The sequence below is a fragment of the Sciurus vulgaris genome (genome assembly GCF_902686455.1).
Source record: "Sciurus vulgaris genome assembly, chromosome: X".
NCBI lineage: Eukaryota > Metazoa > Chordata > Mammalia > Rodentia > Sciuridae > Sciurus > Sciurus vulgaris.
In genome coordinates this window covers 19,670,280-19,698,244 of record NC_136471.1, presented here as the reverse complement: position 1 = coordinate 19,698,244, position 27,965 = coordinate 19,670,280, and the positions used below count along the sequence as shown (strand labels likewise).

General features: G+C 37.5%; 1 protein-coding gene across 1 annotated transcript in view; it reads right to left on the bottom strand.

Annotated features, from left to right (window-relative positions):
- The window catches only part of GPC4 (glypican 4), a 109,983-nt gene that overhangs the window by 21,647 nt on the left and 60,371 nt on the right, over positions 1–27,965 (bottom strand). The window contains exon 2 of the mRNA XM_079124050.1: positions 17,914–18,072. Within this exon, the coding sequence (XP_078980176.1) occupies positions 17,914–18,072 (159 nt within the window). The remainder of the gene's footprint in view (positions 1–17,913; positions 18,073–27,965) is intronic.

The following is a 27,965-nucleotide window of genomic DNA, read 5'->3' as shown; positions in this document are numbered from 1 at the left end:
AAATTGGGGGTATCCAAGTTAATCTTGGTCTCATAAAGATTCATACAGTGTCCTTTGTATGTGAGAGACAGAAGAAATGAAAGAGACACAGACAACAAGAATATAAATGCGGGGCTGAGGCTGGGGCTCGGAGATGGAGCACTTGCCTACCACATGTGAGGTACTGGGCTCCATCCTCAGCACCACATAAAAATAAATAAAATAAAAGTATTGTGTCCATCTACTAAAAAAAGAATATAAATGCATAATGGACTTTAAGCATCCTTTGTAAGAGGAAATGGAAAAATAACTGAAAAAAATACAAACAGGAATAGCTATTTATTTCAGATTTATATTTTGGCCACCACACAGCCATGGCCTAGTGTTAAAGATTTTAATCTCTCAAGTACAAATGATGAATTAAGTTTTCTCCTCCTGAAGCTATTCTCAGGAAGTTCAGTAAAAAAGAGGAGCTAACAGAGTATCTGTAACATTAATCATTCTTAAAGAAATCTTTTGCCTGGTATAAAAATAAACCCCTCATGATATCAAGTTTATAAGCCAGAAATATGATAAATACCAGAGCAAAATATAAGGACCACATCAAATAAGAAAGTGTGTCTAAGTGAACATGGAGCAGAAAGAAAATGTCACATACTTCAAAGCCAGAACATTGGCAAGCTTATCAAGATACAACACAGCTACAAAACTGTTCTCTTCTCACACTGGGTGGACAAACCAGAGACTGATAACTAATTCCAAATAGTTCTCCACAAAACCTGAACTGAGTAACCTAAAGCCTTTTGGAAGGAGATAGAAATGTGTGACTTTCCTTACATGCCAAGAGACTCTCTACCTGTGTCTCTCAAGTTCCTAACTCATCACTTCATGTTTCCTTGAGGCTTGGGGATAAAGTCCATAGTTTTTTCTGGTGCCAGATTTTCATATTTTGAATATGCATGTTTGTTTGTGTGGGGGGCTCTCTCCTCCTTTCGTCTATTTTTTCTGTTATTGGTGGTCTTTTATTTCCTGGGCTTGGATTCTCTCTGCAGAGTAAACGAACAGGCAGATCAACTCATTCCCATTGGCATTTTTACCAAAGTTCTCTCCCTTCAAGTGAGAGGGCAGAAATTACAAAAAAAGCTAGAGGAACTGTATTAGTCAGGGTTCTCCTAAGGAAAATAACCGATAGAATATATATAAAGGGGGATATATTAGATGAACTCACACAATCACAGAGGCTAAGAAGCTCCACAATGGCCACATATGGGCTGGAGAGCCTCAGAATCTGAAACTGTTCAGTCCAAGAAGCCGGAAGCCTTAGAATGAGAGAGGGGTCAATGATGCCGCCCCAGTCCTGGGACAAATGCCTGAAACTTCCCTAGTGCAAGTCTGCATTCAAAAGCTAAAGAACCCAGAGTCTGATGCCATGGCCAACAGCAGCAGAAGAAGGGTCGAATGTGAGCAGTACCAAGAGCTAGCTTCCCTGCTTCTTCCATGTTTTTGGTTCATCTGGGCCCCCAGACTATTTGATAGTGCTGCTGCCATTCAGAACATGTCTTCCTCCACTCAGTTCACTGATCCAAACACCAATCTTCTCTGGAAACATTTTCACAGACATACCCAGATGTATGCTTTACTAATCCTCTAGGCATCCCTCAATCTACTTGATAACCAAAACTCACCATCACAGGAACCATATGAGTAATCAACTATGTGGGAAGGCCTTTTATTCTCTCCAAAATCCTGAAGAATTTTCAAAGTGAGAGCTGGGGATCAGCACTGCATCAGGATCAGCTAGATACTTGTTAAAAATATAGGTGCTTGGTCCTACCCCAGGTTTACTGCATCACGACCCCTGGGGTTGGATCCAGCCTTGTGTGATTCTGCTGTAGCCCAAGGTTGGAGAACAACTGTTCTACCTGATGGAACTTCTCCCATTTCACTTCTCACTAGCAATCCCCAGCAGCTCAGGGACTACTGTGTTAAGTGTAGAGCATTTGGAGTAAGCAGTACTGTTTCAATCAAGGGGAAAGGTCTTTCAAATAAATTGCACTTAAAAAAAATTTGTTGCAGCCCTAGAAGTTATTATTATGGTGTCTTGGATTAAATGCAGCATTTTTCTACAATTCAAAGTTGGGCAGTCTGAGGATGAGAAGGAACCTTAAATGTCACCTGATCTATGTCGCATACTGTGCTTGGATCACTAGCTTCCTTGCTAAGTGTTGTTAGTTGATCAGAAAAATAAAGGAACATGTGGATTGTGTTGTGACACATCCAGTGTGTGGCACACATAGCACTCACATATTGGAAAAATAAAGCCTGGTCATTGAGAACAATATGCAAGCCTTGTGTCAACCCCACACTAATAATGCTGCGTGATCTAAAAGAGTGAATTCCAACAGCAACTACAGGCTTTTCCCTTTATTACATTTTTATTATATTGCTCATAAAATTGGTACACATCAGAAAAACTGGGTGTTAAGAATTTTTTGGAAACAGAGAAACAAGATGTATCCCATTTGTTTACAATAAAAATGAATTTATAAAAAGAATTTTTTGGCTTTAGCTTTCATACTCATTTAATAAGTCATTCTCAATACTTAACTTTCATTTTTAATGAATGGCACCTATAGTCATGGCTTTTTGGGGGAACTATGCATACGGAATGGCACATCAAGCTTAGTTTTAATTTAAAACTTCTAAAAATGTCAAGGTTCATCTTTTAGGTTTCAAAGTGCTGCAGGCCAAACAAACACTAAGACACTGAATGTTCTATGGAAAAAGTAAAACATTCTTAGAGTTCCTTGTTCAAGTCAGGAGTTTAGCAGTTGATATAGCTGCATAAAATATAGCTACTGTCAGTGTAAGAGAAATGATCTTATGTAGAGGAGACTGATTTGAAACTAACAAGCGCACCACCATGGACTTTATATTGGTTCCCATGACTCACAATCTGTCTAGGAAAATCTTATAGTGCGCATGTTTAAGTTAGTTTGTACTTTAAAAAAAATCAGCTTGGTGCTATATGCATACTAAATCCTAATTCATTTCATCATTCCGCAATTTTATTTCCTTTCCTTCACATTTTAAAAGAGTCTTTAATGTGTCCATATAAGTTGCAAATATAAAAACCATTTGAATGGACATGTGGTTAATAAATGCTTGAGAAATTCTATAAAACTGATATAACAAGCTAAAACCTCACAATTTAATCTCTCCAAATGGCTATGCAATTTGACAAATATGTACTGAGTGGAGATTATGGGCTCAAATCAAAGCATACAGTTTAACCATGCATCTTAACCTTCCTTCTGCCCAATCAGACTGTAATGAAAATTTCTAGAAAGACAAATCCCCCCAATCCAATTCGCCTTTATTATACCACCACTTTGCACATGTGGTTTTATGAGTGCACCAGAGATTTTTAAAACATCTGTAAAATTCTTAATCCTTTCTTTCATATAGCAAGTTCTTAAATATTCATCTATTTTGCCTATGGGAGTCAACAGAACAAAAATGATGAGATCCAGAAAACTCAAACTCATTTTTCCTTAGACTTATTTTCACTGGCCCTGTTGAATGGGACTATTCTGCCTGTGCTTTCATAGGAGATCTCACAGGATGGCAGATACAATTTTAATTTTAAAATCCATACCAGTTAGGTACAATGTCAGCCAGAGCTTAATAATTTCCTATTAGAAAAAAATCCTTTTTATCTGTTCTATTAAATTAGCAGCTATTCCCCTATGTTCTTACATAATTCTTTCACATCCTTGCTCCCCCACCCCTTTTCTTCCCATGACATTTCCTTCTACAGTGAAGAATGGACCATGGATTAGATGCTCAGGTCCTGGTCCAAAGCCATCAATAGCCACTTCATCAACAGCAGCGTTATTCATCTCCATTCCCACCCTGCATCAGATTCTAGCTGCTAAATAAAAGCTGTCTGAGCCAAAACACCTAGCAATCTTCATTCAGAATCATTATGCCTGAAACCAATTATAATGTATGTGGTAGCTAAGAGAACCAGCCAAGAGTAGTGAAAACCAGAGTACCACAACAATCAGAAGATAAACTCACTGGAAGTTAGATCTCCCTTGCAGCAATTGAGTGTACTCGGGAAAAAAAAAATGCTCAAAGAGTTTAAGTGAAAGTAAGTCAAGGAGGAGGTGTTCAACGAGCACTTGAAAGAAGGTGTCTATGATGAAGGTTTTTTTGCTCTTCAATTTTCAGTCTGGAGGCATAAGTACATATGTTCTAAAGATCAAGCAGCTGCTATTCCTTGAGCTCATGAATGGTCACTTAACACTAGAAAGGAAATAAGCACCGTAACATGCTGTGAATCTGAAGCAGCATGACACAGCACAGAAAGCATGAGATTCTTACTTGGAGCTGTGTGACCATGGTCGGGCAATAAGGCCTAACTTCTCGGAGTCTCTGCTGCCCCATGCACAAAATACGGCTACTACTAATGCCTGGTATGAAGTAGATGTTCAATATATAGACGCTGTTAGAAGTACAGGAAATTATGTGATTATAACCTTTTGAATTTCTTCATATGAACAATTATTTTTTTAAAAAATGATCTTTTAAGACTTTTTATCTTTCCCAGTAGAGTTGAACATAATCCATCAGGGGAAATAAATGAAGCTCAAGGCTGCTGGAGGTCTGTTAAGAAGACCCAAGGCCTTATAAAACTGAGAGCTGTTTATCCCAAGGGAAATGTTTAATGGCTCTATCTTCCAAGGTTGTGAAATGTCCCAGACATCTAAGAGGGTGGGAACAACTCCTGAGCAAAAAATAAGGAATGGAGAAACCTCAACCCTGGCAAGACAGCTTACATTTCATTAAAAGAGAGAACACCATACACAGCATACACATGTAAAAATCACAAATTAGTCATCCGGTCGATTCTCACCCCTTTTTCATGTATTTCATTTGCATATTACCTTGTTTGTGAAAAGGCTGCTAGATACAAAGACTGAGTTAGGTGACTGTTAAATAATTTTCAGTTTTAAAATGTAATTATTCTTAGTAGAAGCAGTATCAATTTAGCATGGGAAAAACTAGAGTGAAAAGGCAAAATTTTTCCATATAAAATTTTTCTATGTAAATATCCTGTCTTTTAAAAAAGAAGAAGAACATCATGTACTTCTAGAACGTCTATCGCCAGCCACTTTTCTTGCATCAAATAAACATTCAAAATTCTTCAAAAAGGTCAAAGGACCTCCAGTTCTGCAATTAAATGCCATTAGTTGCTTTTTATAAACATTTGACTGGCCATTGATTAACGAGCTAGGATATATTCTAGAATCAACTTGTGACCTTAAGAGACTGGAAATGCTTTCTATTCAATCCATTTGCTTGGTGCTATAAACTACCACCTTGTATTTACATTATTAGGAAGCTGTCTTTACATACAAGGATTAATTTCCCCTTTACTATAAATGCTGTTTTTCATAGCCCTGGAGTGTCATGCAAACATTAAGTCAGCATATCAACAAAATTCCTAAGAAAAATAGCCTCTTGGTAAATGCTACAAATCATGCTTTTCAAACCATTAAAAAAGGAGTTATACTCATCTATTCCTTAACCCAAGATCAAATATCTAATGAAGAACAGCTTACACAGGCATTTACAAATATAAGGGAGAAAGAAGAATCAGCAAGCATTTTACTGAGAAATTGAAAGTTTGGTTTATATATTACCTCCTCTTCTGTCTTGCCTTTTTGGGAGTGTGTGAAAGCTTTTAACAAGCACTTTCTTCTATCATGGCAAAATCTCACTCTTCAAAAGTGCCTGATAGTGTATGGTGTGCCAAAAGGTCACATACTCAACTAATGTTTATCAGTGGAGAGAAAATTAATAGGCTGATCCTAGGTTTACAGGTCAATTGCCAGCTGTGGCCCTCATTAGGGGCCGTCAGCATATCAAAGAATGCTAGGGGATCTTGCCAAAGTAGGATCACCCTTCCTTAATTTTATTCCTTGAATGCATTTTGAGTGCCTCGGTTCTAAGGAGAAAGTACAATGTTTATCTCTCCCAGTTCCTGTCTTTCGCTAACTTGGCCAGGGACACAGGCTCAGTACTGTGTACTCAGTACTTCTGCTGGGCATTATTCCACTTTATGAAGGGCACTCCCAGCACCAACTAAGCAATTCACTTCGGGACTCCCACAGCTGTGGTATACATACATAAATCACACACACTCACACACACACTCTCTCTCTCTCTCTCTCCCTCACACACACACACACACACACATACACACACTCACATTTCCTTTAACCATTCCTCTGTTGATAAAAACTTAGTATGATTCCATATCCTGGCTACTGTGAACAGTATAACAATAAACACTGGAAAGTAGGTGTCTTTTTGACATGTTGATTTCAATTCCTTAGAATACATACCCATCACCACAGTTGAACCAGCCAGTAGCAGACTTGCTTTCAAGCAACAGAACAAATAACAACAGAGCCCAAGGAAACCCCTAACATATGATAGGGGCTTCCATTCCCATTGTAGGAGTAATCACGGACTGTGCACCCCATATACTCTACTGTCTACACCACACCTGCCTAAACTACCAGAGGAATTCCATTCTTAAAAGACCTACTCAGAAAGATGGTCCCTCAAGCTCTAACACAGTATATCAAAACTCACCGATCACAGCCAAAGTTTACATGATGAACTCCAATTGGAATTAAAATCAATACAACACAACAACAAACTGATATCCCAGGACACATCAAAAGAAGTTTACTAAGAAGGCTCTCACATAAAAGTGGAAGAGATATGCATCCTAACACATGAAAATGTCAACACAGACACATAAAAAATATGAAAACACAGGTGCTCTGACACCTACTAAAGTTCCTAACTCTCTAGTAAATGGATGACAAAGATATCAAAATGAAGAAATGCTAGAAAAAAATTCAAAAAAATGATTTTTTAAAAAGTTTGATGAACTCTAAGAAAATACAAATAAACAACTGAATGAATTTAGAAGATAATGCAAGTTCTGAATGAGTACTTCAATAAAGAGATATATTTTGGAAAAAAGAACCAAACAGAAGCCTTAGAAATGAAAAGTTCAGTAAATCAGATTAAAAACTCAGTTGAAAACCTTACCAATACACTAGATCAAGTGGAAAAAAGAATATCAGGCTTGAAGACAAGGTTTATGAATCACCACGTTTAGAACATGATAAAGAAAAAATAAAAATGAATGAATAGAACACAGAAAATCTCTGGGACATCATGAAAAGATCAAGTGTCCAAATATTTGGCAAAAGAACTACATGATGAGGGCACAGAAAACCTACGGAGTGAAATAATAGCAGAAAATGTCCCAAATCTTGGAAAGACGTGGATATCCAGGAACAGGAGACATTCAGAACTCCTAATAGGTGCTGGGGATATAGCACAGTGCTAAAGTGCTTGCCTAGCATGCATGAGGCCCTGGATTCCACCCCTGGTACCACATACACACAAAACGAGAACCCAAGTAGATGTGACCAGAAGAGAATCTCTCTATGATTTATAATTATATTATAGATTGCCAAAATTACAGTAAAAAGAATAAATATTAAAAGCTACAAAAGAGAAGCACAAATCACATTTATAAGCATACCTACAAAAATAACAGATTTCTCACTAGGCACTGTACAGGTCAGGAGAGCATGGAATTGTATATGTCAAGGCCTGAAAGAAAATAATTGTAACCAATATTGCTCTCCCCAGTAAGACAGTATAGATAGAAAGAAGGAAGGGAGGGAGGGAGGGAGGGAGGGAGGGAGGAAGGAAGGAAGGAAGGAAGGGAGGGAGGGAGGGAGGGAGGGAGGGAGGGAGGGAGGGAGGAAGGAAGGAAGGAAGGAAGGAAGGAAGGAAGGAAGGAAGGGAGGGAGGGAGGGAGGGAAACAAACAAGCTTCCAGTGGGTGTGGTGGTACATGCCTGTAATCCCAGAGGCTCAGGGGGCTGAGGCAGGAGGATCACAAGCTCAAAGTCAGCCTTAGTAAGGCCCTAAGCAACTAAGCACTCCTGGGTTCAATCCTGAGTACCCCTCCCCAAAAAAGACACCTATAATAAGCATCAGCTAAAGAAATGCATGACTATTAGGTCAGCATTAGAGAAGATACTTAAGGGAATCCTCAATCCTTACTCAAGAAGAGGAAGAAAGATTAACACAAGAAAGAGCAGAGAAGAGGAATAAAACATATGAGAAGAACAGAAACACATATGAGAAACAGTAAAGAATCATACATTATCAATATAGTAAACCATCAAAAGTGGCTGTTAAGCCATTAAAATGCCCTTGTTTGAATTTAGATGTGCAGTAAGTGTAAAACACAGACTGAATTCTGAAGACATAGTAAAAGAATGTAAAATGTCTCAATAATTTTATATTGACTGCTGTTGAAATGATAGTATTTCAGATATATTAAAGTAAAAATACATTATTAATTTTTTTTAAGTCTAGGATGAAGGCAGGGGAAGGGGCATAGGGGTAGGAAAGATACTATAGTGAAACAGACATTATTACCTCATGTACACATATGACTACATGACCAATGTCACCCTGCAATACATACAATCAGAAAAATGAGAAATTACACTTCATTTATGTATGGTTTATCAAAATGTATAAAGGCATTCTACTGTCATGTATAACTAATAAGAACCAAAAACAGTCTAGGATGAATAAAACTGGAAGGAATGAACAAAGTACTCAAAAAGAACCACTTGAAAAAAACAACAGTGATGAGAACAACTACTCATCTTTCAAAAATAAAAGTAACCTTGAATACATGTTAGTATGTGTATGTATATGCACATAATGCATTTTTGGTGCTAGAATCCAACCCAAGGCCTTGTGCATGCTAGGCTAGTGTTCTGCCAATGATCTATGACCCCAGCCCAACTCTGAATGTAAATTGCAACAGGTAACTACTGAAATTCAAAGGATCATTAGGGAATATTTTGAAAATTTATATGCCATAAATGGAAAAATTTCTGGACATATGATATACCCAAATTGAACCAAGAGTAAAAAACAAAATAGATCAAAAACAGGTAATGAAATTGAAGCAGGAAAGAAGTTTCCGAACAAAGAAAAGCCTAGGATTTAAGGGATTCAGTGCTGCACTTTATCCTTTTAAAGGAGAAGTGATACTACTGTTTCTGAAACTATTCCACAAAATAAAAGGAGATGGAACCCTTCTAAACTCTTTCTATGAAGTTAATATTGCGTACCAAAACCTGACAATGACACGATACAAAAGTCAATTATAGACCAATATCCCTGATGAACATAGATGCAAAAATCTTCTACAAAATACTTGGAAATCAAATTCAATAGCACATTACAAAGAACATGTATCATGACCCAAGTTACTTTTATTCCATGGATACAAGTATGATTTGACATACATAAACCAATAAATTAGTACAGCACATAAAGAGTCAAGAGAAAGCAATCAGTCATCTCAATAGATGCAGAAAATACCTTTGATGAAATTAAACATTATTTCATTATAAAAGCCCTGAATAAATTAAGTACAGAAGGATCATACCTCAACATAATAAAGCCCACAGATGACAGACCTTTAGCCAATATCATACTGAATGGGGGAAAATGATTTCCTCTAAAACCAGGAAAAAGTCAAGGATGGCCACTTTCATCACTCTTATGCTATATTGTACAGAAATTTTAGCCAGAGAAAAAACATAAAAGGGCTACAAATAAGAAAAGAGGAAGTCAAATTATTCCTTTTTGCTGATGATGAAATTCCTTTCTTAGAAAACACGAAACACTCCACCAAAGGACTCTTAGATCAGATAAACCAATTCACCAAAGTAGAAAGATCCCCAATCAATAGATTTTCTATATACCAATAATGAACTCACTAGGAAAAAAAAAATCAGGAAATCAATCCCATTCACAATAGCCTCAGAAATGTAGAAATAAACCTAATGAAGGAGTGAAAAGACCTGTACAAAGCCCTGAAAAAAGAAAGATAGTAGAAGATGGAAAGACCTCCCATATTCATGGACTGGGAAAATTGATATTGTTATAACAGCCATACTACTGAAAGTGATCCGCAGATTAATAAAATCCCTACCAAAATGCCAATGACATTCATTATAGAACCAGAAAACTAATTCTAAAATGCATCTGGATGCACAAAACACCCTGAATAGACACAGAAATTTTGACTAAAGGGAGCATTGTTGGGGTTCAAAATGTACTACAGTTATAATAAAGGCAGCAGGGTAGTGTCATAAATACAGAAACAATGACCAAGGGAAAATAATAAGGGACTTGGTAATGAACCTAATTCTCAACATATGTTGTCAATAACACACACCAGTGAAAAGGACAGCCTCTTCAACAAATGGTGCTGGGAAAACTGGATATTCACATGTAGAAGACTAGAAAACTAGACTCCTATATCACACCCTGTACAAGTCAACTCAAATTAGATCAAAAATCTTAATGTAAGACCTGAAACAGTGAAACTTCTAGAAGAAAATATAGGGTAAACACCCCATGATATTGGTATGGGCAAGGACTTCCTGAATAGGACTACAAAGCTCAGGAAAATAAAACAAGAATTAACAAATGAGATGACATCAAATTAAAGCGTCTACCTAGCAAAGGAAACACCTACCAGAATGAAGAGGCAGCCTTAGGAATGGGAGAAAGTCTTTTTTTTTTTTTTTTCCCTAGTATGGGAGATTGAATCCAGGGATGCTCAACCACTGACATAAATCCCAAGTCTTTTTCACTTTTTAAGACGGCCTCACTAAGTTGCTGAGGCTGGCCTTGAACTTGCAATCCTCCTAACTCAGCCTCCTGAGTTACCTGGATTACATATGTGCAACAGTATGCCCATCCAGATGGGAGAAAATCTTAGTAAGCTATTCATCTGGCAGAGGATTGAATATACTGAATATATAAAGAACTAAAAATTTAACAAAAGAACAAGTAATTCAGTCAATAAATGGGCAAATTATCTGAACAGACCTTTCTCAAGAAGTACAAATGGCCAATAAATATATGAAAAAATGTTCAGTATCATTAGTATTGGGGAAATGTATATCAAAGATACATTGAGGCTTGTTCTTAGTTCAGTTGGAATGGCTGCTATAAATAATAACAACAACAAATGTTGATGAACATGTGGAGAAAAAAAGAACTCCTTTGAACTACTGGTGGGAATGTAAATTAGTACAGCCACTACGGAAAACAGTATGGAGGTTTTCCAAGAAACTAAAAATAGAACTACTGTATGATCCAGCTATCCTGTTCCTGGGTCTACCCAACTGCAATAAAATTGGTATAGAAAAGAGATACCTGCACATTTATGTGTATTGCAGTACTATTCACAGTAGCTAAGATACGACATCAGCCTAGGTATCTGTCAAAAATATATGGATAAAGAAAATATGGAATTTATGCACAATAGAATATTATTCAGCCATAAAGAAGAATAAAATGCTATCATTTGTAGAAAAATGGATGGAACTGAAGGACATCATGTTAAGTGAAACAAGCCAAACAGAAAGACAAGTATTTCAAGTTTTCACTCATATATGGAAACAAAATAAAACAAAACAAAAAAGATGACCTGAAAGTAGAAGACGGGAGGGGAAAGAGATTGGGTGAGAGGGGAGGGTAAAAGAAGGCAAAAGGAAGGTAGACATGAACAGGGTGCAACACACACAAGCATGTAAATGTTATGTGAAACCCATTAATTTGTACAATGAATGGGTTAGTAAAAAACTTAAATTATGGTGCCAAATAGTCTTTAAAAAAGAATTTTTTTCTAAACATATCCCTCCTTGTAAGAATTAAAAAAAAAACTATTAATAGTATGAAGATACAAATTACCCATAATCCCATTACTGAAAGAGAATAACAATGACTTATCAGATTTCCTTCCTTCCTTTTCTTATAAAAATATCTTGTTACATAGGTGACATCATGCTACATTATTTATACCTTGTTCTCATGTGACACTGCCAACATTTCTTATGTGACTAAAAATTCAGAAATGTTATTTTCAATGACTATATACTATGACATCTTAAGGCCAGGTCAAAGTGTAATGACTGTGGGGTGTTTATATTTATTTCCAATTTTTCACTATTGTAAATAATGCTGGAATAGACATGCTGTTAAGAACCTACATATATCTCTATGCAGATATTTCTTTCCTTGGAATACATATACATAAGTAGAATTACAAAATTATTCAGACATGTTGCCAAATTCACTGCCTGAAGAGATGTGCCCATCGACTACCCTTGCTGTGTGAGAAATATTTATTACAAGTGTTCTTAACTGCTCTGCTAAGAGGATGGAGATATGGCTGGGGACAACAAACAAAAAGGAGCTGAGGTGCAACTGGCTTGGGAATTCTCTAGGTCCATCAGTCCAAGTCAGCAGTGGATCAAATAAGTCTTTTCTTTTTCAGGACAGAGAAAATGCATAGAAAGGGGGTTGCCAGAGACAAACAACAACATCCCAAACTCCCAGTCTAAAGCACAACAGACCAACAGAGTCAATAAAAGCAGTTCAGAGGAAGTTCTTCTATGTATTTACTTGCCTGCAAGTAAATACATCAGCTGCTTCTTGCTGATGTCATGACTTCTGAAGAAGTTGAAACTAATTGCAGAGACCCAAAGTAAAGTACTTTGAGCTCCACGGAAGCTGCCCAAGCACTTTCAATCCAAGAGATAGCCAGTGTTAGAGCCACAATTGGTCACACTTCACATAACAACTCAAAAGGCACAAAACCTTTGTCAATAGAGAAATGTGTGTGTTTTGTCTGAGCTCTTGATTTGATTAAAGTAAGCTGGCATGGCTCATTCTCATCAAGTTTCACAGAAAGATATAAAAGAGATAGCAAAAAATACTGTTTTTTAGTCTTTTTCACATGGAAGGAAATGAAAATAGAATTGTAAAGGAAAGAGTAGCAGCGCTTTCCAACTAAATCAAAGACAATTAGCATGATCTGGAAGGAGCACTGCATCTGCAGAGAGGTCAGACAGCCTCATGTCTTTCTCTGTACTTGGGTGACTATTCAGCCTGTGAAATGTTACCCACTACACTACAGCAGAGTTTTCAAAAAGCAACAAATCAAAAAAGTCTTTTTTTTTTTTTTTTTTTTTTTTTTTTTTTGCTGTGCTGGGGATTGAACCCAGGGCTTTGTGCTTGTGAGGCAAGCACTCCACCAACTGAGCTATCTCCCCAGCCCCAAAAAAGTCTTAATAAGCAAAATGTGAACCATGAATTAATAACCAATTCGTGTTATGTTACACCTTTCTATGACAAACTTACTTCGAGGAGGTTTTAGACATTTTTCAACCTAAAAACCTCCCAGATGATCTTTAGTAATTATAGCTGCAGGATAATAACAAATCCATATAGTTAAAAAGTAGTTAATGTCAGGGGTCTGGAAAATTCCAGAAATTTCACTTTGGCTGATGACCATGAAGGTGGATATGTTTTGTCTTTAAAGGTGAATGGAAGCTCACTTCCACTGAGGTCATTACTTTTACAGGACTATGGATTCAAATGCCTTTGACTCACTGAGCCTTTACACTGGATTTCCTACTGGCTTAATAAAGTAATGGCCAATATGAACTACAGAAAAAATTCAATCAGTGATTAAAATACAGATTCAGCTAAAAGTCTGAAGAGTGCTTCATTCCCTGCCTCTGTGAAATGATAGGCAACAAGGGGGGCTTGAGGGCTTAAGAGAAGGGTAGCCACTCTGGTTTATACAGCCCATGTAGATAGATGGGACAGACAATTATTTCTTTTATGTGTGTTTTAAGCTAATTCAGAAAATTTCTACTATTATTCAAGTTAACAAGCTGCAGGCTTATGGGAGGGTTTTCAAAGACCTGGTGAGAGTAGCTGAGGGTTAAGAAATGATAGGGCAAAGAGAGGGTACCATACAGATGGCTAATTAACATCTTATAAGACCTTTCACTAAAGCAGCTGGTCTAGTCACATGTTTAAAAGATTCACAGAATTTTTAGAATTGAAAGGGTTTTTAGAGAGCATCCAGCTCAACCCCCTCATTTTATGGATGGAAAAACTGAGACCCAGTTAATTGCCCCAGGTTGCAGAAGGTTCACTGCAGAGACAGCCTGACAATTCATTGTGTTCTGCCACCCATCCAAAGGTGTTAAATTTGCTACTTGACAAATTAAGAGTTTCTCCAGTAGACTACTATTAGAGAACATGTCTATTTTCTTAAGATTTCATTTATCATGTAAAATACATAGGAATTAGTTTGATTCAGGGAGATGTTTAGCAATAATACTTCTTCATAGCCATTTTATCATTTTACTATAAAATTCAGACATTTTTAATATAGCAGCTTTAATCATCTTAACTTATTTAGGTTTTTTATTTAACTATGCTGCTTTTAATAAACATTTAGTCTCTCACAAAATGCCAGATATTTTGGGGTGAGTCCTTTTGCTGTGATCCAAAACACAGATTATGCCCCACTTCTACTGTTTTTATTCCCTTTACCAAGCAATTCTTCCTAGCCCTTCTGAACTAAGTATTTGATTAGCATATTCATGAGACAACTGATTCAGCGATGTTAATTAAAAATTCTATCAAAAGCAAATTCCCAAAATTGGCCAACAGGGGGAGCAGTTAGCTCTGTCACCATCATGTTCTGGCTATATGTCTATAGCTTAGGAACATGCTAAGGTAAACAGTGCAAAAAAAAAAATATATAACTTAGAAAAACATTAAAGCAGGTCCTTAAACCCAGAGGTTCATATTTAGAACATAAGAAACCTGAGAATTTTGGTGGTTTGCAGGGTGGGGGGTTCTACCAAAGGAAGTGTTCTCTTGTAATTCACCCAGGTCTAAACATAACATACATACAAGGTTTATAATGTAAAAACTAATTTACAGACTCTACAGGCACCTGATAACTTGTAAATAGAAAATTTAAAGTATAAAACCAAAAAAGGACCTTAGAGATAAAGAAAATGTAACAGAGATCCATTCCTCAAATCCAATGACTCTAAAAATGCCAGGAACTAACACTGACATATAGTCAATCGAGGCAGAATGATGGAAAACTAGGGCGATGGGATGATTTCTAGCAACAGAAGGTTAATTAGAAACATTTATAATTTTAAAAAAATTCACAATGAATCAAAATACATTCTGCTGTCATGTATAACTAAATAGAACAAACATTAAAAAAGTAATTCTTCCTACCTTAGAAGGGAGGTGGATCTCATAGACATAGCTAAGTTTTGATGATATAGGAAGTTGTCTTAGCTGAGGGTCACCACTTTGTATTACACCATAGGTTGGACATCAGAACAGATGCTCCATTGAAGTTGTCTCACCTAATGTTTCTGTGGGTCCTTTTGCTATGTCTTCACTACAGGTCCCCAGCTGTCTTTGTGCAACTTTGCTGCCCTATCTTGGTTCCTCAGTTGCCATCTTGTTAGTCTGCCCAATTTCCTTTCCCATTCACATCAAAGAGGCAGGGTTTGGCTTTTATAATAGTTTGGACAATTCTTGACCAAAGCTCCCACCCTTGGATTTTGACAGTTGAGACACACCTAAAGCACTTAACTCAACATCCCTAGATCTGGAGCCTTGAGAAGTGCTGGCAGCTCCTAATAGCCAGTCTTAAAAATCAGTCAGTCAATCCATGTAGCACCCACAAGAGGATTTTGGCTTGCTGGGTGCCAGTCAACTGAAGTTTTACCGTTTTAAATTATTTCATCATTTCAGAAAATCTAACTTTAAGAAAATGTGCAAAGTATTCCAGCTTTGTTCTGATCTCCAGACCAAACACATTTCTGTAACTACCCTGTCAAAAAATTAAACCAATACTCATTAACTTTATTGGATATGCCATATTTTAATTTGAAATCAGAATAAACCAAAGTGGAGTTTCATAAGCATTTCTCTTGATAAGTTCTAAAACTGATAAAGGCACAACTCTAACGTATTTGTTGAGTGTGAAGCATGGTAAGAAAGGGCAAAAGAAATCGTTTTTCTGTCCTTTTTAAAAACATATGCTAACACTTACTGATAAAGTTTCTCTGTATGGCTTTCCAAAAAACCCCTACACATTGGAATCATAGAAGTAGTGCTATAAAACCATGGAAAGAGAGAAGGCGGAAGAATAGCTAAGCCAGCAGGCCCATAGGCTAGGACTATGGGCTCTGCTCCAGAGACATGGTCTAACAAGAAATGGGGTGACTTGGAGAAGGTGTCCTTGGAACTTGGAAACAATTTATCTCTACTGGACCATGCTGCCAACAGGAGAGCCATTTCTAAAAAGCAGGATTTTTGTTTCTTTCTCAATTTCATTATGAAGCCTCAAAATGATAATTTTTAAATCTCAAGTTTTCAAAGATGACCATCTGATTATCTAAGTTTGCTCCACAGAGTAAAATAAAGTATTTAGGTTATTACCTTGAATGAGAAATGCCAAGTAAATACCATTTTTCCCAACAGTAATATAACAATAATTTAGTGATCAAGAGAGATGGAAGTGGTCTAATAATGTACTCTGCCAATAATACCCATTCTCAAATGGTGCTAAAATATTTCTAAACAGCCCATGTATAGGGAGGTTGGGGTAATAAGGAGGATATATAAATTTACTACCATCCATGTAGGAAAAGGGAATAGATCTAAGAATAAACATACTTTTGTATGCTTGAGAAAATGAGTAGGGTCACTGGTACATACTAAAATACACAGACAGTATTTTAGTTCAACTACATTATAGATTAAATGGGCCATTGTGGTCTAGCCTGGAAACGTAACTAGCACTTATTAAATCAGTTATAAGTTTCAAATAACAAATCTCAAAGCCGACATTTGAAATACAACCTGTTCTATAGCTGGGGACTGCCTTATCAGCTATATCAAATCTAATTTAGTCTAACTTCTCACCATGGTAACAAGCCCTTTGCAGAAATACTCAAAGACATTTCACATCTAGAAAATTTGCCTTGTACTTCTTCACCACACATAATGTCAAGAAAAGCATGCTTCAAAGGTACTATGTAATTAGAATGGCCTTTAAAACAGGCACAAAGGAAATCATTCCTATTAAAATTAAATCTACTTCACAACAATCTTCATACTGAGTGAGCAGCACCAAAGAAAAGAATCCTGAGGTGTTTTGGACCTCATATTCTATTTTTAAAAGTTTGTTATCTGTAACGTTACTTCAGATCAGATTGAAGTACCTCTCATTTGACTCGTATTGGATATTTCTTAAAGTGTGCCTGTGAGAAGCCATGTCTGGCACAAGGGATTAGAACAGGCTCTGTTGTGGCTTTCCATGGAAAGACTATGCCAGACCCCTGCTAAGAATGAGGGTGGGGAGGAAGCCCAGCTGAATAAAGACCACAGTATGGTAGCCATCTCTTGGTTGCTACTGCATGGAACTCAGGAGCTGAGCTTTAATCCTGTGTTCTACAGAGTTTCTAGATTTCTAGATGTCTGAGGATCCATTTTGAAATTTAGTTTGAAGACCAGCATCTGTAGAATCTCTCTGCCTACTTTGACAAAGACAGTTTTCAGATGCCTGCTTTTTATTAGGAAGTTCTTTTTTTAATAAGTGACTTGCGTCAACACTATGTTGTGTTCACCCAAGAAAATAAAGCATTTAAATGGAATGAATCTATTTTTTGGTTTCTTGTGACTATATTTCCACAATGACTACTATACAGATTCAGGTGCATCCAAAAGGGTTCTAGCAATAAAGCTGCAGGGCTTACCTGCACTTGGAAGCCAACAAAAGGAACATCTTGGGATAAAATTTAAGCACTGAGGGAACAGAGGAGCTCTGAGAAAACAATCATACAAATTTAACTGTCAGCTCTTAAGTGTGACTTGAATAACATACCATCAAACTTCTTGTAACGGGAAGCAAAGATGGCTTGCAAATGATTGCACTGTTCACTGACCACACTTTTGAAATCATCTTTACTTTGCAGGCTGTACTTCTCCTCCATCTCTTGAGAGCAGCAGGTATAACCCTGGAGACAGATCTTCAAATGATCACCTGGAAGATCAAAAGTAGGATGGTCAGTCTCTATCATCATTCATCAGGTCCAAGAGGGAAGGGTTTGATTTAGGTGTACACACACTGCTGCTTTTCACTCTGTGATATTTCTACAGAGGCCTAGGCATCATGTACGTTGAAAAAAAAATCTCATGATGCCTAAAAATATTTATTCACTTCTTAAAAAAATATAATAAAGCCCACTCCAAAAGACACAAAAGCCTTCCAATCAGAGCTATGGATAAACCACAGATGAATCAGTGTGGCCAATAAAAGAAACACCATTCATTATCGATCAAAGTCTCTTATAAATTTGCTAAGATTTTATGAAAAATAAGTCACAAAAATGAGACACGGTTTTTCTGGATTTTGGATCTTATATTCCAAGAGAGACAATCCATAAAAGAAGAATGAGTTGCCAGGTGGTGTGGTGGCCCACACCTGTAATCCCAGCATCTCAGGAGGCTGAGGCAGGAAGATCACGAATTCAAACCCAGCCTCAGCAAAAGTAAGGAGTTGAACAACTCAGTGAGACCCTGCCTCTAAGTAAAATACAAAATAGGGCTAAAGATGTGGCTCAGTGGTCAAGTGACCCTGAGTTCAACCCCTGGAACCCCCCAAAAAATGAGTCATAAAATATGTAATAACAGCCAAAGACTGAGCAAATACATGAGCACAAGTTAAAATGGGGAAACAAAGGGAGCCATACATTTCAAGTGGTTGTCAGCACAGAGGAAATTGTGGGAGTTTGTGCTGGATAATCCAAGTTTATGATAAATCACAAAGAGATGATAGTAAATGATCCTCGATTTTAATATTTCCTGTCCAGCATCTGTACAGATGTCAAAGACTATCTTACGATTCCATGTGGTGTAGCCCCCCATCCCAATATATACAGTGATTTCGAAAAACCGTAAACCTTTCTATAGTGATGTAGCCTTAAGAGTCAAGGAAAACATCAAAGACACATCACTTCATAGCAGCCCAAGACATGAAGTATCTCCCACCTCTATATCAACTGCATTATGCTTGTAGTTTGGTATCTTAGGGTTTGGAGGGGGGTTCTTTCTATATGTCCCAGAGTTCCCTCATTGTTCCTCCTCTGTCACAGAACAAAAATTGGGTTTTAAAGAGACAATGACTTTCTCCAGGCAATAACCAAGAGATGCAGTTCTACTCAAAAATAAGAACCAAAAGCTGGGTGTGGTGGTACATGCCTATAATTCTAGATAGTTGGAGGGTGAGGCAGGAGGATCACAAGTTTGAGGCTAGCCTCAGCAATTTAGAAAGACCCTGTCTTGAAATTTAAAAAATAATAATAAAAAGGGTTTGGGGGATATAACTCAGTGGTAAAGTGTCCCAGCTTCAATCTCCAGTACCACAAAATTAAAATAAAATAAACAACATTAATTGGCATAGTATAATTTTGTACATGTTTACAAAGATTCACTTTAAACACTCCTTCTTCTGTTATTACTATTCATATTCTATGTAATACAAAAGTGATCTGAAAAGAACTGAGATCTTAGGAATGCTAAGCCAAGTGTGGTGCTGCATGTCTATTGTTCCCAACTACTTGGAGACTGAGGCAAAAGGGTCACTTGAGCCAGGAGTTGGTGGCCAACCTAAGAAACGTAGCAAGACTCCATCTAAAGAAAGTCTTAGTAATGAGTTTATTGAAGATATGTAAATCTGTCAATGGTAAGTGTGTTCAATAAATAAAGGGTTACGGAATGTAGAGCAAATCTTCCCAAAGAACACTGACCATGGAGAACAAAATGGGACATAAACTGGCCATTAGTGCTGCTTGGCTGTGTGTACTTACAGGAAATAGGCCTTCACCTAACACAGATGCCAAAGGAGCTTTGGGTCTGGGTGAGGATATATCAGGGAAGATTAGTTTGGCATCTTATTATCACTAGATTAGCAACTGCACATATGTGAATGATTATAAAATCATAATGTTCCACATTATTCTTCCTTGTAACAGAATAAGGAGGGTGAGGGGAAGAATAAAAATGCAGTAGATTAGACAATGGGGAATGGAGGGAAGGGAGGGGTGATAGGCAAAGGAAAGACAGTGGAATGAATGTGACATAGTTTTCCCATGTTCATATATGAATATACCATAGTGAATCATGTACATCCATAATAATGGAGTCTTAATGTGAGTAAATATATCCCGTGCTTGTATAAGTACACCAGAATAAATTCTGCTGTAATGTATAAATAAAAAGAGCAAATAAATTTAATTTTTTTAATTAGGGAAGGTGTTACTTCTAGAAACAATGAGTATTCAATATTAAAGAATAATGTTCAAGTAAGTTCCCCATCCAGAAACTGCTAAGTAAGTTTCTTTTGGCATTTCTGAAAACCTTGGTCAACAGATAATTCAACTAACCCTTCCTCCTCCAAAAAAAAAAAAAAAAAAAAAAGATTGAAAAACAGATCATGTAATATAATTTAGAGATATGAAGTTACAGAATATCTCAGAACTTGTTGGAAAAAGAAGGGTTAGTAAAGCTCAGTTTTATGGGCACACCTTTGTTACAACCAAAACAAAAGTCCCTCCTCTCTGGCTTAACAACTTTGCAGCAGGACTTTAGCCTAGGCCACACAATTAATAGGGAAATACCCAGCTGTCTTCTGGTTTCAGGGTTAAGGGTTTCCACCATTAGTTAGTCTTAACACATAAAACAATATTAAGGACTCCGAGCATATAGTGCTGTAGCTGTATTAAATAAATACCACACTCATACACAACACAGAAAGTGAAATGAGATGCTCAGAATGAGAACTTAGCAATTGAAGTCAATTACTTCACAAAAGGGAACAGATACTTTTTTAAGATTGTCACAGGCTAAACTTCATCCTAGGACATGCTGGTTTTCTACTCCCTGCAAAGATTCCATTGTGAAATGTATTGAATTTCCAAAGCAAAGCAATTCATGAGTTTGGAAAGTCATCTATGTGCACCTAATCTCAACAGAATTCACACATGTAATAAAGGATCATTTATTTGATGCTATCAAAATGGGCTTCTAAGTTCAAGGAAAAAGATCCCCTTTCCTAATGTGCATGTGCATGAGGGTGTGTACACGACCTGAAGTCAGAAAATATTAAAAGACATCAGGAAAGAATCATTTTCTCCATTTTAAGTGTTAGACGTTGAGAGGTTTAAGCCTACCCACAGGAATTTTACACCGAGGATACACCCTTCAAAAATGGGCAAAAGCAATAAAAGTTTTACTGGTAACCTGCTGAAAGCAGACAGTGCAGTTTACACTGGCACACATAAAAGGCCCAGCATGGCCCAGGGCACTCCACCCACCTCATATCCACTAAGGCCTTCAGGAGGGCTTTACGGGACCTGCTTATATTTTAACACTGGAGCACATCTTTGTTTTGGCAAAACGTAACAGAAAGGAAAAATGCACTTTCATCGAAGAGAGAGAGATCTTCCCAGGAAGACTTAGTGTAGTGGCTAAAGGCTTGTCCCTTGTAAAGAATGACAACAGGATAGGTACTTGGTTGCTTCAGCTTGCAAAGTCATTTTCCTCTCAATGCCAAGATTCTCCCTCCAACATGCTACTTTTGGCCACAAAGCCTCAAGTATACCACTTATTATGTCTGCATTTATAAGAAGCATTACCTGAAAGCATAATTAGACATTTTTGTCCAAATCCCTGAGACACACACAGTTCAAGACACACTTATAAATTAAATCCCAAGACATACTTAGGCTACTGGGGATTCAGTACCATATCCAGTTACTGCTGATAAGACATGCAAGAAAGAAAAGGAGAAGAGTCATAGTTCATTTGGAAACAGAATTACACATCTGTGCTCTGGTACAAATCTCTGAGAACTCGAGTAACTCGAGTTATTTTAAAACTTGAATATTTCAGGGCCGGGGGTATAGTTCAATGGTAGAGCATTTGCCTCGTGTGCATGAAGCCCTGGATTCAACCCCAGCACTGCAAAGATAAAAATAAAAATAAGAAAAACTCTGAGTATTTCTACTTTAAGCACTCAGAAGGTTTATTTTGAAAACCAAGGCACACATATTTTTTGAAAGACATTCTATGTGTTTGAGACTGCTTCTTAAATGCAGTGTCTGAATGAGAAATGCTTTATCTTTCTGGAGATCTCCTTTCTAAACCCAGTGGTCCCATGGTTATTTAAGAAAAATGCCACCACTTTTCCTTTAGGCTTACAGAGCTGAACACTGGGACAAGGGATTCAATATGGGACAGGTAAACTGCCACTGTGAGGTACCACAGTGCATGCACAATTTATTTATTTATTTTCATATTTATTTATTTATTGATGGTGGAGTTGAAACCCAGAACCTTGTGCAAGCTAGGCAAGTGCCCTCCCACCAAGCACACTCTCAGCCCATGTGTACTTTTTAAGAAGGGACCTAGGCGATTCTGACATGCACCTTTCATTAAGAATTACACATAAAGGGGGGGAGGGAAGGGTTAATGTTAGGGTTAGAGTTAGGGTTAGGGAGGGGGGCAAGTATGGAGGAAGAAAGTACTGTATAGAGGGTAAAGAGGGGTGGGAGGGGTGGGGGGAAGGGAAAAAATAACAGAATGAATCAAACAACATTACTGTATGTGGATTTATGATTACACAAATGGTATGCCTTTGCGCCATGTACAAACAGAGAGGCAACATGTATCCCATTTGTTTACAATAAAATAAAAAAATTAAAAAAAAAAAGAATTACAGGGCTGGGCTGGGGAGATAGCTCAGTTGGTAGAGTGCTTGCCTTGCAAGCACAAGGCCCTGGGTTCAATCCCCAGCACCGCAAAAAAAAAAAAAAAAAGAATTACAGCTGAGTTGGGCACCTGTAATCCCAGTGGCTCGGGAGGCTGAGGCAGGAAAATCCCAAATTCAAAGCCAGTCAGCAACTTAGCGAGGTGCTAAGCAACTCAGCAAGACCCTGCCTCTAAATAAAATACAGAAAAGGTTGTGGCTCAGTGGTTAAGTACCCCTGGGTTCAATACCCAGTACCAGAAAACAAAAATTATAGCTGGGCGGACTTCAGGATTTGAGCCTCAGAAGATATGAAACAGCAGCTCACCAATGAATCCAGTGGCTCAGTGAACAGTTGGTTATGATTTATAAATATCATTTGTCTCCCCTATTTCCCTAATTCAATCTCCTGCTGCATATACATAGTTCATTCTCCATGTAGTTCTTCTGGTCCCTTCTAATTCTCCTGTCTGCTTCCCACTCTTTCTTCACTCACATTGTTCTTTTTCACTCCACCCCACCTCTTTAACTACACATAATATGAAACTGAAGGGCTTTTTTTTTTATTATTTGTTGTACTTGCTGAGAGTTCCTTGTTCTTAATTTTAAAAGCAGGTGAATTGAATGCTTTATGGTTTTCTAAGGAAGCACCTAAATTAAGTTGCTTTTTGTACATGGCCCTTGATTAGTTTTTTTCTTTGTGGGTCAGTGGCCCTCAATAGAAAAAAGGTCCCCTGGCCCTGTCCTAGGAGGCTTGGATGGGATTCAATGAAGCGTGCTTTTAAAGCTTAACTCTATGGCATTAAAAACAAAAAAATCACTGGAAAGAGCCAAACTTTTTTCAATTGCACCAGCTCTATGTAATTTCTCTCCAGTCTTAATATCAATGCCTTAGTTTTCAAAGCTGAACAAAGACAATCACAATAAATTACTACTCGATCCTGCCGAGTGTGTATTGGTTCTTTCTTTTTCTTTTCTTTTTTTTTTTTTTTTTTTTTTTTTTGAAGCACTTCAAATCAATGGTTAAAGAAGAAGGCATTGAATATGAGGAATCTATTCCGTCCTTTAACAATGCTCTGTGGTGAACGATCTGTGCAAGTGTGCTTTCTCACTTTATCTCATTTGCTCCTCTCACCAAAGGCTGGCTCTGATATACAAATGGGGTGTGGCTAATGTCTGTTTATTTTCAGTTGCTCATAACCCAGCTTCCCATAGAAAATGTTGTAAATGGTGGTTAGGTTCTCAGGTCAGCCTTCAGCTTATTGACGACTAATGTGACTTTTTTCAACTCTATCTAATACACCATTTTCTACATTCATTTTCATATCTAGCTCAATGCCAAGGAAATATCTCTGCAATCCTCACACTTTTGGGGGAGAAAGGGGAGGCAGTAAGGGGAGGCACTAAGGTGTTAGCTTTCTGTACCTGCAGGAGAGAGACAAAGTAAATTTCTAGGGTTTATTCCTTCAGTGTCCTACACGGAGAAAATGACAGTCAGAAATCACTCCAAGACACCAGCAGAGAACTCAGCGTTGCCTGTACCTATGTGATTTGAAGGGCAGATGTTCTCCGTGCCCAAATCAATTTTACCAATAAGGTAACCAAATACCTTTGGGAAACAAATACAAACTGCAACCTAGGGGAAGAGGCTCCAGTGAGGCACATTTGAGAACAGTCTGGAAACACTTTATAAACTGCAAATGTATGAGACCATGATTTTACATTGGTCTTTCTTGAAGAAACTCTTGAGTGTTTCACTTGGGTTATGAAGAAAATCTGGCTCTTTATGAGAGAAACAAAAAGCATCTTTTATACTCTCTCTGATCAGCTCCTGAAGTTCTGAACAAAAACACATTTCTGAAAACTTGTACTGAGTGTCAGAGGGGGCCCAGAAGTATAACACCTCTTTCTTGCAGCTGGTTCAGGGTGATTTCTGATTAGAGATGAGAATGCAAAGGACCAAAGCATACCAAGAAGGAATTGAATGGTACACATGTGTGATGGTGAATGGATGGCAACCAAATATAATATTTAAAGGGTCATTAAAAACAAAGTGTCTGGGGCTTGGGGTGTGGCTCAGTGGTAGAACGTTTACACAAGGTCCTGTATTCCATTTCTATGAACAACAGAAAAATTAAAACAAAATAAAATAAAAAGAACAGAGTCCTAGGAGACTAAGGAGCCATGACAATGAAATATAATGTGGGGTCCTGGATGGGATATTGTAACAATGACATCAGGGAAAAAATAAATCACACAAAAACTTGTATGTGAATGTTCATAGAAGTACTATTGATAATAGTCACATTTCTATCAACAGATGAATGGATAAACAAAATGTGACATATATAATGGAAAATTATTCAGTCATAAAAAAGAATGAAGTTCTGATGTTACATGATTGAACCTCAAAAACACTGCTAAGTAAAAGCAGTCAGTCACAAAAATCTACATCGTATGATTCCATTTGCATAAAAAAATGTCCAGCAAATGTAGAAAGAAAAGGTCAGTTAATGGTTGCCCAAGGCTGGGAGGAAAGTGGGGGTGATAGCTAAAAGGTATGGGGTTTGCTATTGAGATGATGTTCTAAAATTTGATTTGGGTGATGGAAGCACAGCTCTGGAGTATATAAAAATACCATTGTACACTATAAATGGATGAATTATTTGTTGTATGAATTACACCTCAGTAAAACTATTAACAAAACAAAGAACAAAGAAAATTGGAATAAAGTACAGATGTTAGTTAATGATAATGCATCAATACTGGTTCTTCAATTGTGACCAATATACTACATAAATATTAAGTGTTAATAATGGGGATTAATTGTAAGGAGAGTATATAAAAAAAACTGTGCTATTTTTTCAACTTCTGTAAATATAAACATCTTCACCTAATATAAAGTTTATTTTAAAACAAAAAGCAAGCCTTGGCTTTCAAAGTAATAAAGGATAAATCCATGTGGCCAGGGTAAAAAAACTTTCATCTTGCTTTCAAAAAATGCAAATACTTGATATAATTTGAGTATTGGGGAGCTACATTAAACTATTATTTGCTGGGGCAATTTTCCTAATCCATCAATTGCTACTTTACCCTTCTTCTAATTCTTTATTTGTTTTTGTAAGTAAAACAATTCCTTGCTGTTGGTCTAAAGTATTACCAAAATAGTTTCTGTTCACTTCTTAGGTCTAAATTCACATAGCTACAAAGTGATGTAAAGTGCAGGTTGCTATATAACTCCAGCCCCTCTAAGCTACCTAAGAACCCCATGAGGAACATACAATGCTCTGCTTCATGGGAACAAAGAAAGAAAATCTCTCAAGGTTTTGAATAATCCCAGGGGGGTGGGGGAACGTATACATTAATCCATCCTCCCCACTTCCAAAAAGGAGTGAAATTACTGTATATAATGTGCTATGCACATCGAAAGCCTGAAGTCATCTGACCTAAACCTTAATAATAAAGCACATAAATTACAGTCATTATGCAGATGTATGATTTGAGATCACCTACCAATCACTGGGAGAAATGCAGCTAGTTAGCATTTTGCAAAACCTTGCCAAAATATAGCTCTGGTGGGCTTAAGACTGCCAATTATTTTAGGTCTACTAATCCTGCAAGGTAGGATAGAGAAGGCCAATCCAAAACACATACATTTCAAAATCAGGTTTATTATGGTTTTCTAAGAATAACTTTGTGTAAGTGTAGTTGGGAGAGTTAGGGCTATTACTTTAAAACTCCACACTTCATTTCAGTGAGCTTACAACAGCTTTAAACTGCACTCCAGTTAGAAATCAAGCAGGGCTTCTTACTGCTTCTTAAATGATAAGCAAATTATGAGCTGGTTATCATCTGTCGATCTTAGATCTCCATCTGAACTGCACCTAAGGTTTACTGAGTGAGTAAACTAAGGGAGTGAGTGGCTTGAAATGCACACTGTGTGTTTCCATGACCTTGTGTTGTCAACACCTAGAGCAGCTAGAGCAACTACATCTATTTTGCATACTTAGAACCATTACCTCCAGGGCTGAAGTTGTGGCTCAGTGGTAGAGAGCTCTCCTAGCATGTGTGAGGCACTGGGTTCTATCCTCAGCACCACATAAAAATAAAAAACAAAATAAAAGTATTGTGTCCGTCTACAAATATGTGTGTGTGTGTGTGTATACACATACACACAAACTACTACCCCTAGGACTGAACAAGTATAATAATACTAGCCATTAACTCCAAAATCCTCAACAATTCTCAGATTCTGATAGACACTTCCTAAATACTCAGTGCTAATAAAAGGCCTAGGGAAATGCATACAGGACCCTTGGGAGATGGCCAGGGGCAGGCAGGAAAAGATCTTTTCTGTCAATGATTCAGATGCACATATCTTGGTGGCATCAATTGAGAATGTCGCTCAGATACTAATTTGTAGTTTTCACTGAATTCATAATTTAACAGAATGCTTGGGCATAAATAAATAATTCCAAATGGACTCTATGGACTTCAAAATCATACAAATTATCTGAAAGAGCCACATGTGAATTTCAAGTCCTTTAAGAGGAAAAAAGACGAGGATATTTGTTACATGGTACCTGTGAAATTAAGATTTCCACAATCTCCTCAAAGATCTTTCTGTTGTCTCCATTTTTTTCATCTTCCCCATCACCCCCATCTCTGAGGCTTCCTTTTTATACAAATGGAGAGATGAGAGACCATTGAGAGACTGAAATTCCCACGGCTGATCACATCTGTTACAGCAACTACAAATAAACAGCTTATAGAGAAAATGCTGTTGACTAGGACATGTGTTTCTTTGGTGCCCAACAGTATCTGTTGAATCAGTGTCCCCAACCCATACATCATAATTCCTGGTAGATGGAGGTTTGGGCAGGACCATTTTTAAGACATCTGATCAGACCAGTCTCAAAGGGTCGAGGGGGTGGAGTAGGAGGCTGTCCACCAGCAACTTGCCCTTCCTCTGCATCCTCTGTGATTGCCACTGTGGGCGGTCTCCTGTGCAATCCCAGAAGACTTCAGAGAAAGGGAAAGAAGAATGTATTCTCAGGAAAAACTTCAGGGACGCTCCTTCCCTTCTCCCTGCAGGGGGCTGACTGACTTCCAACAGGGAGCGATTTTCC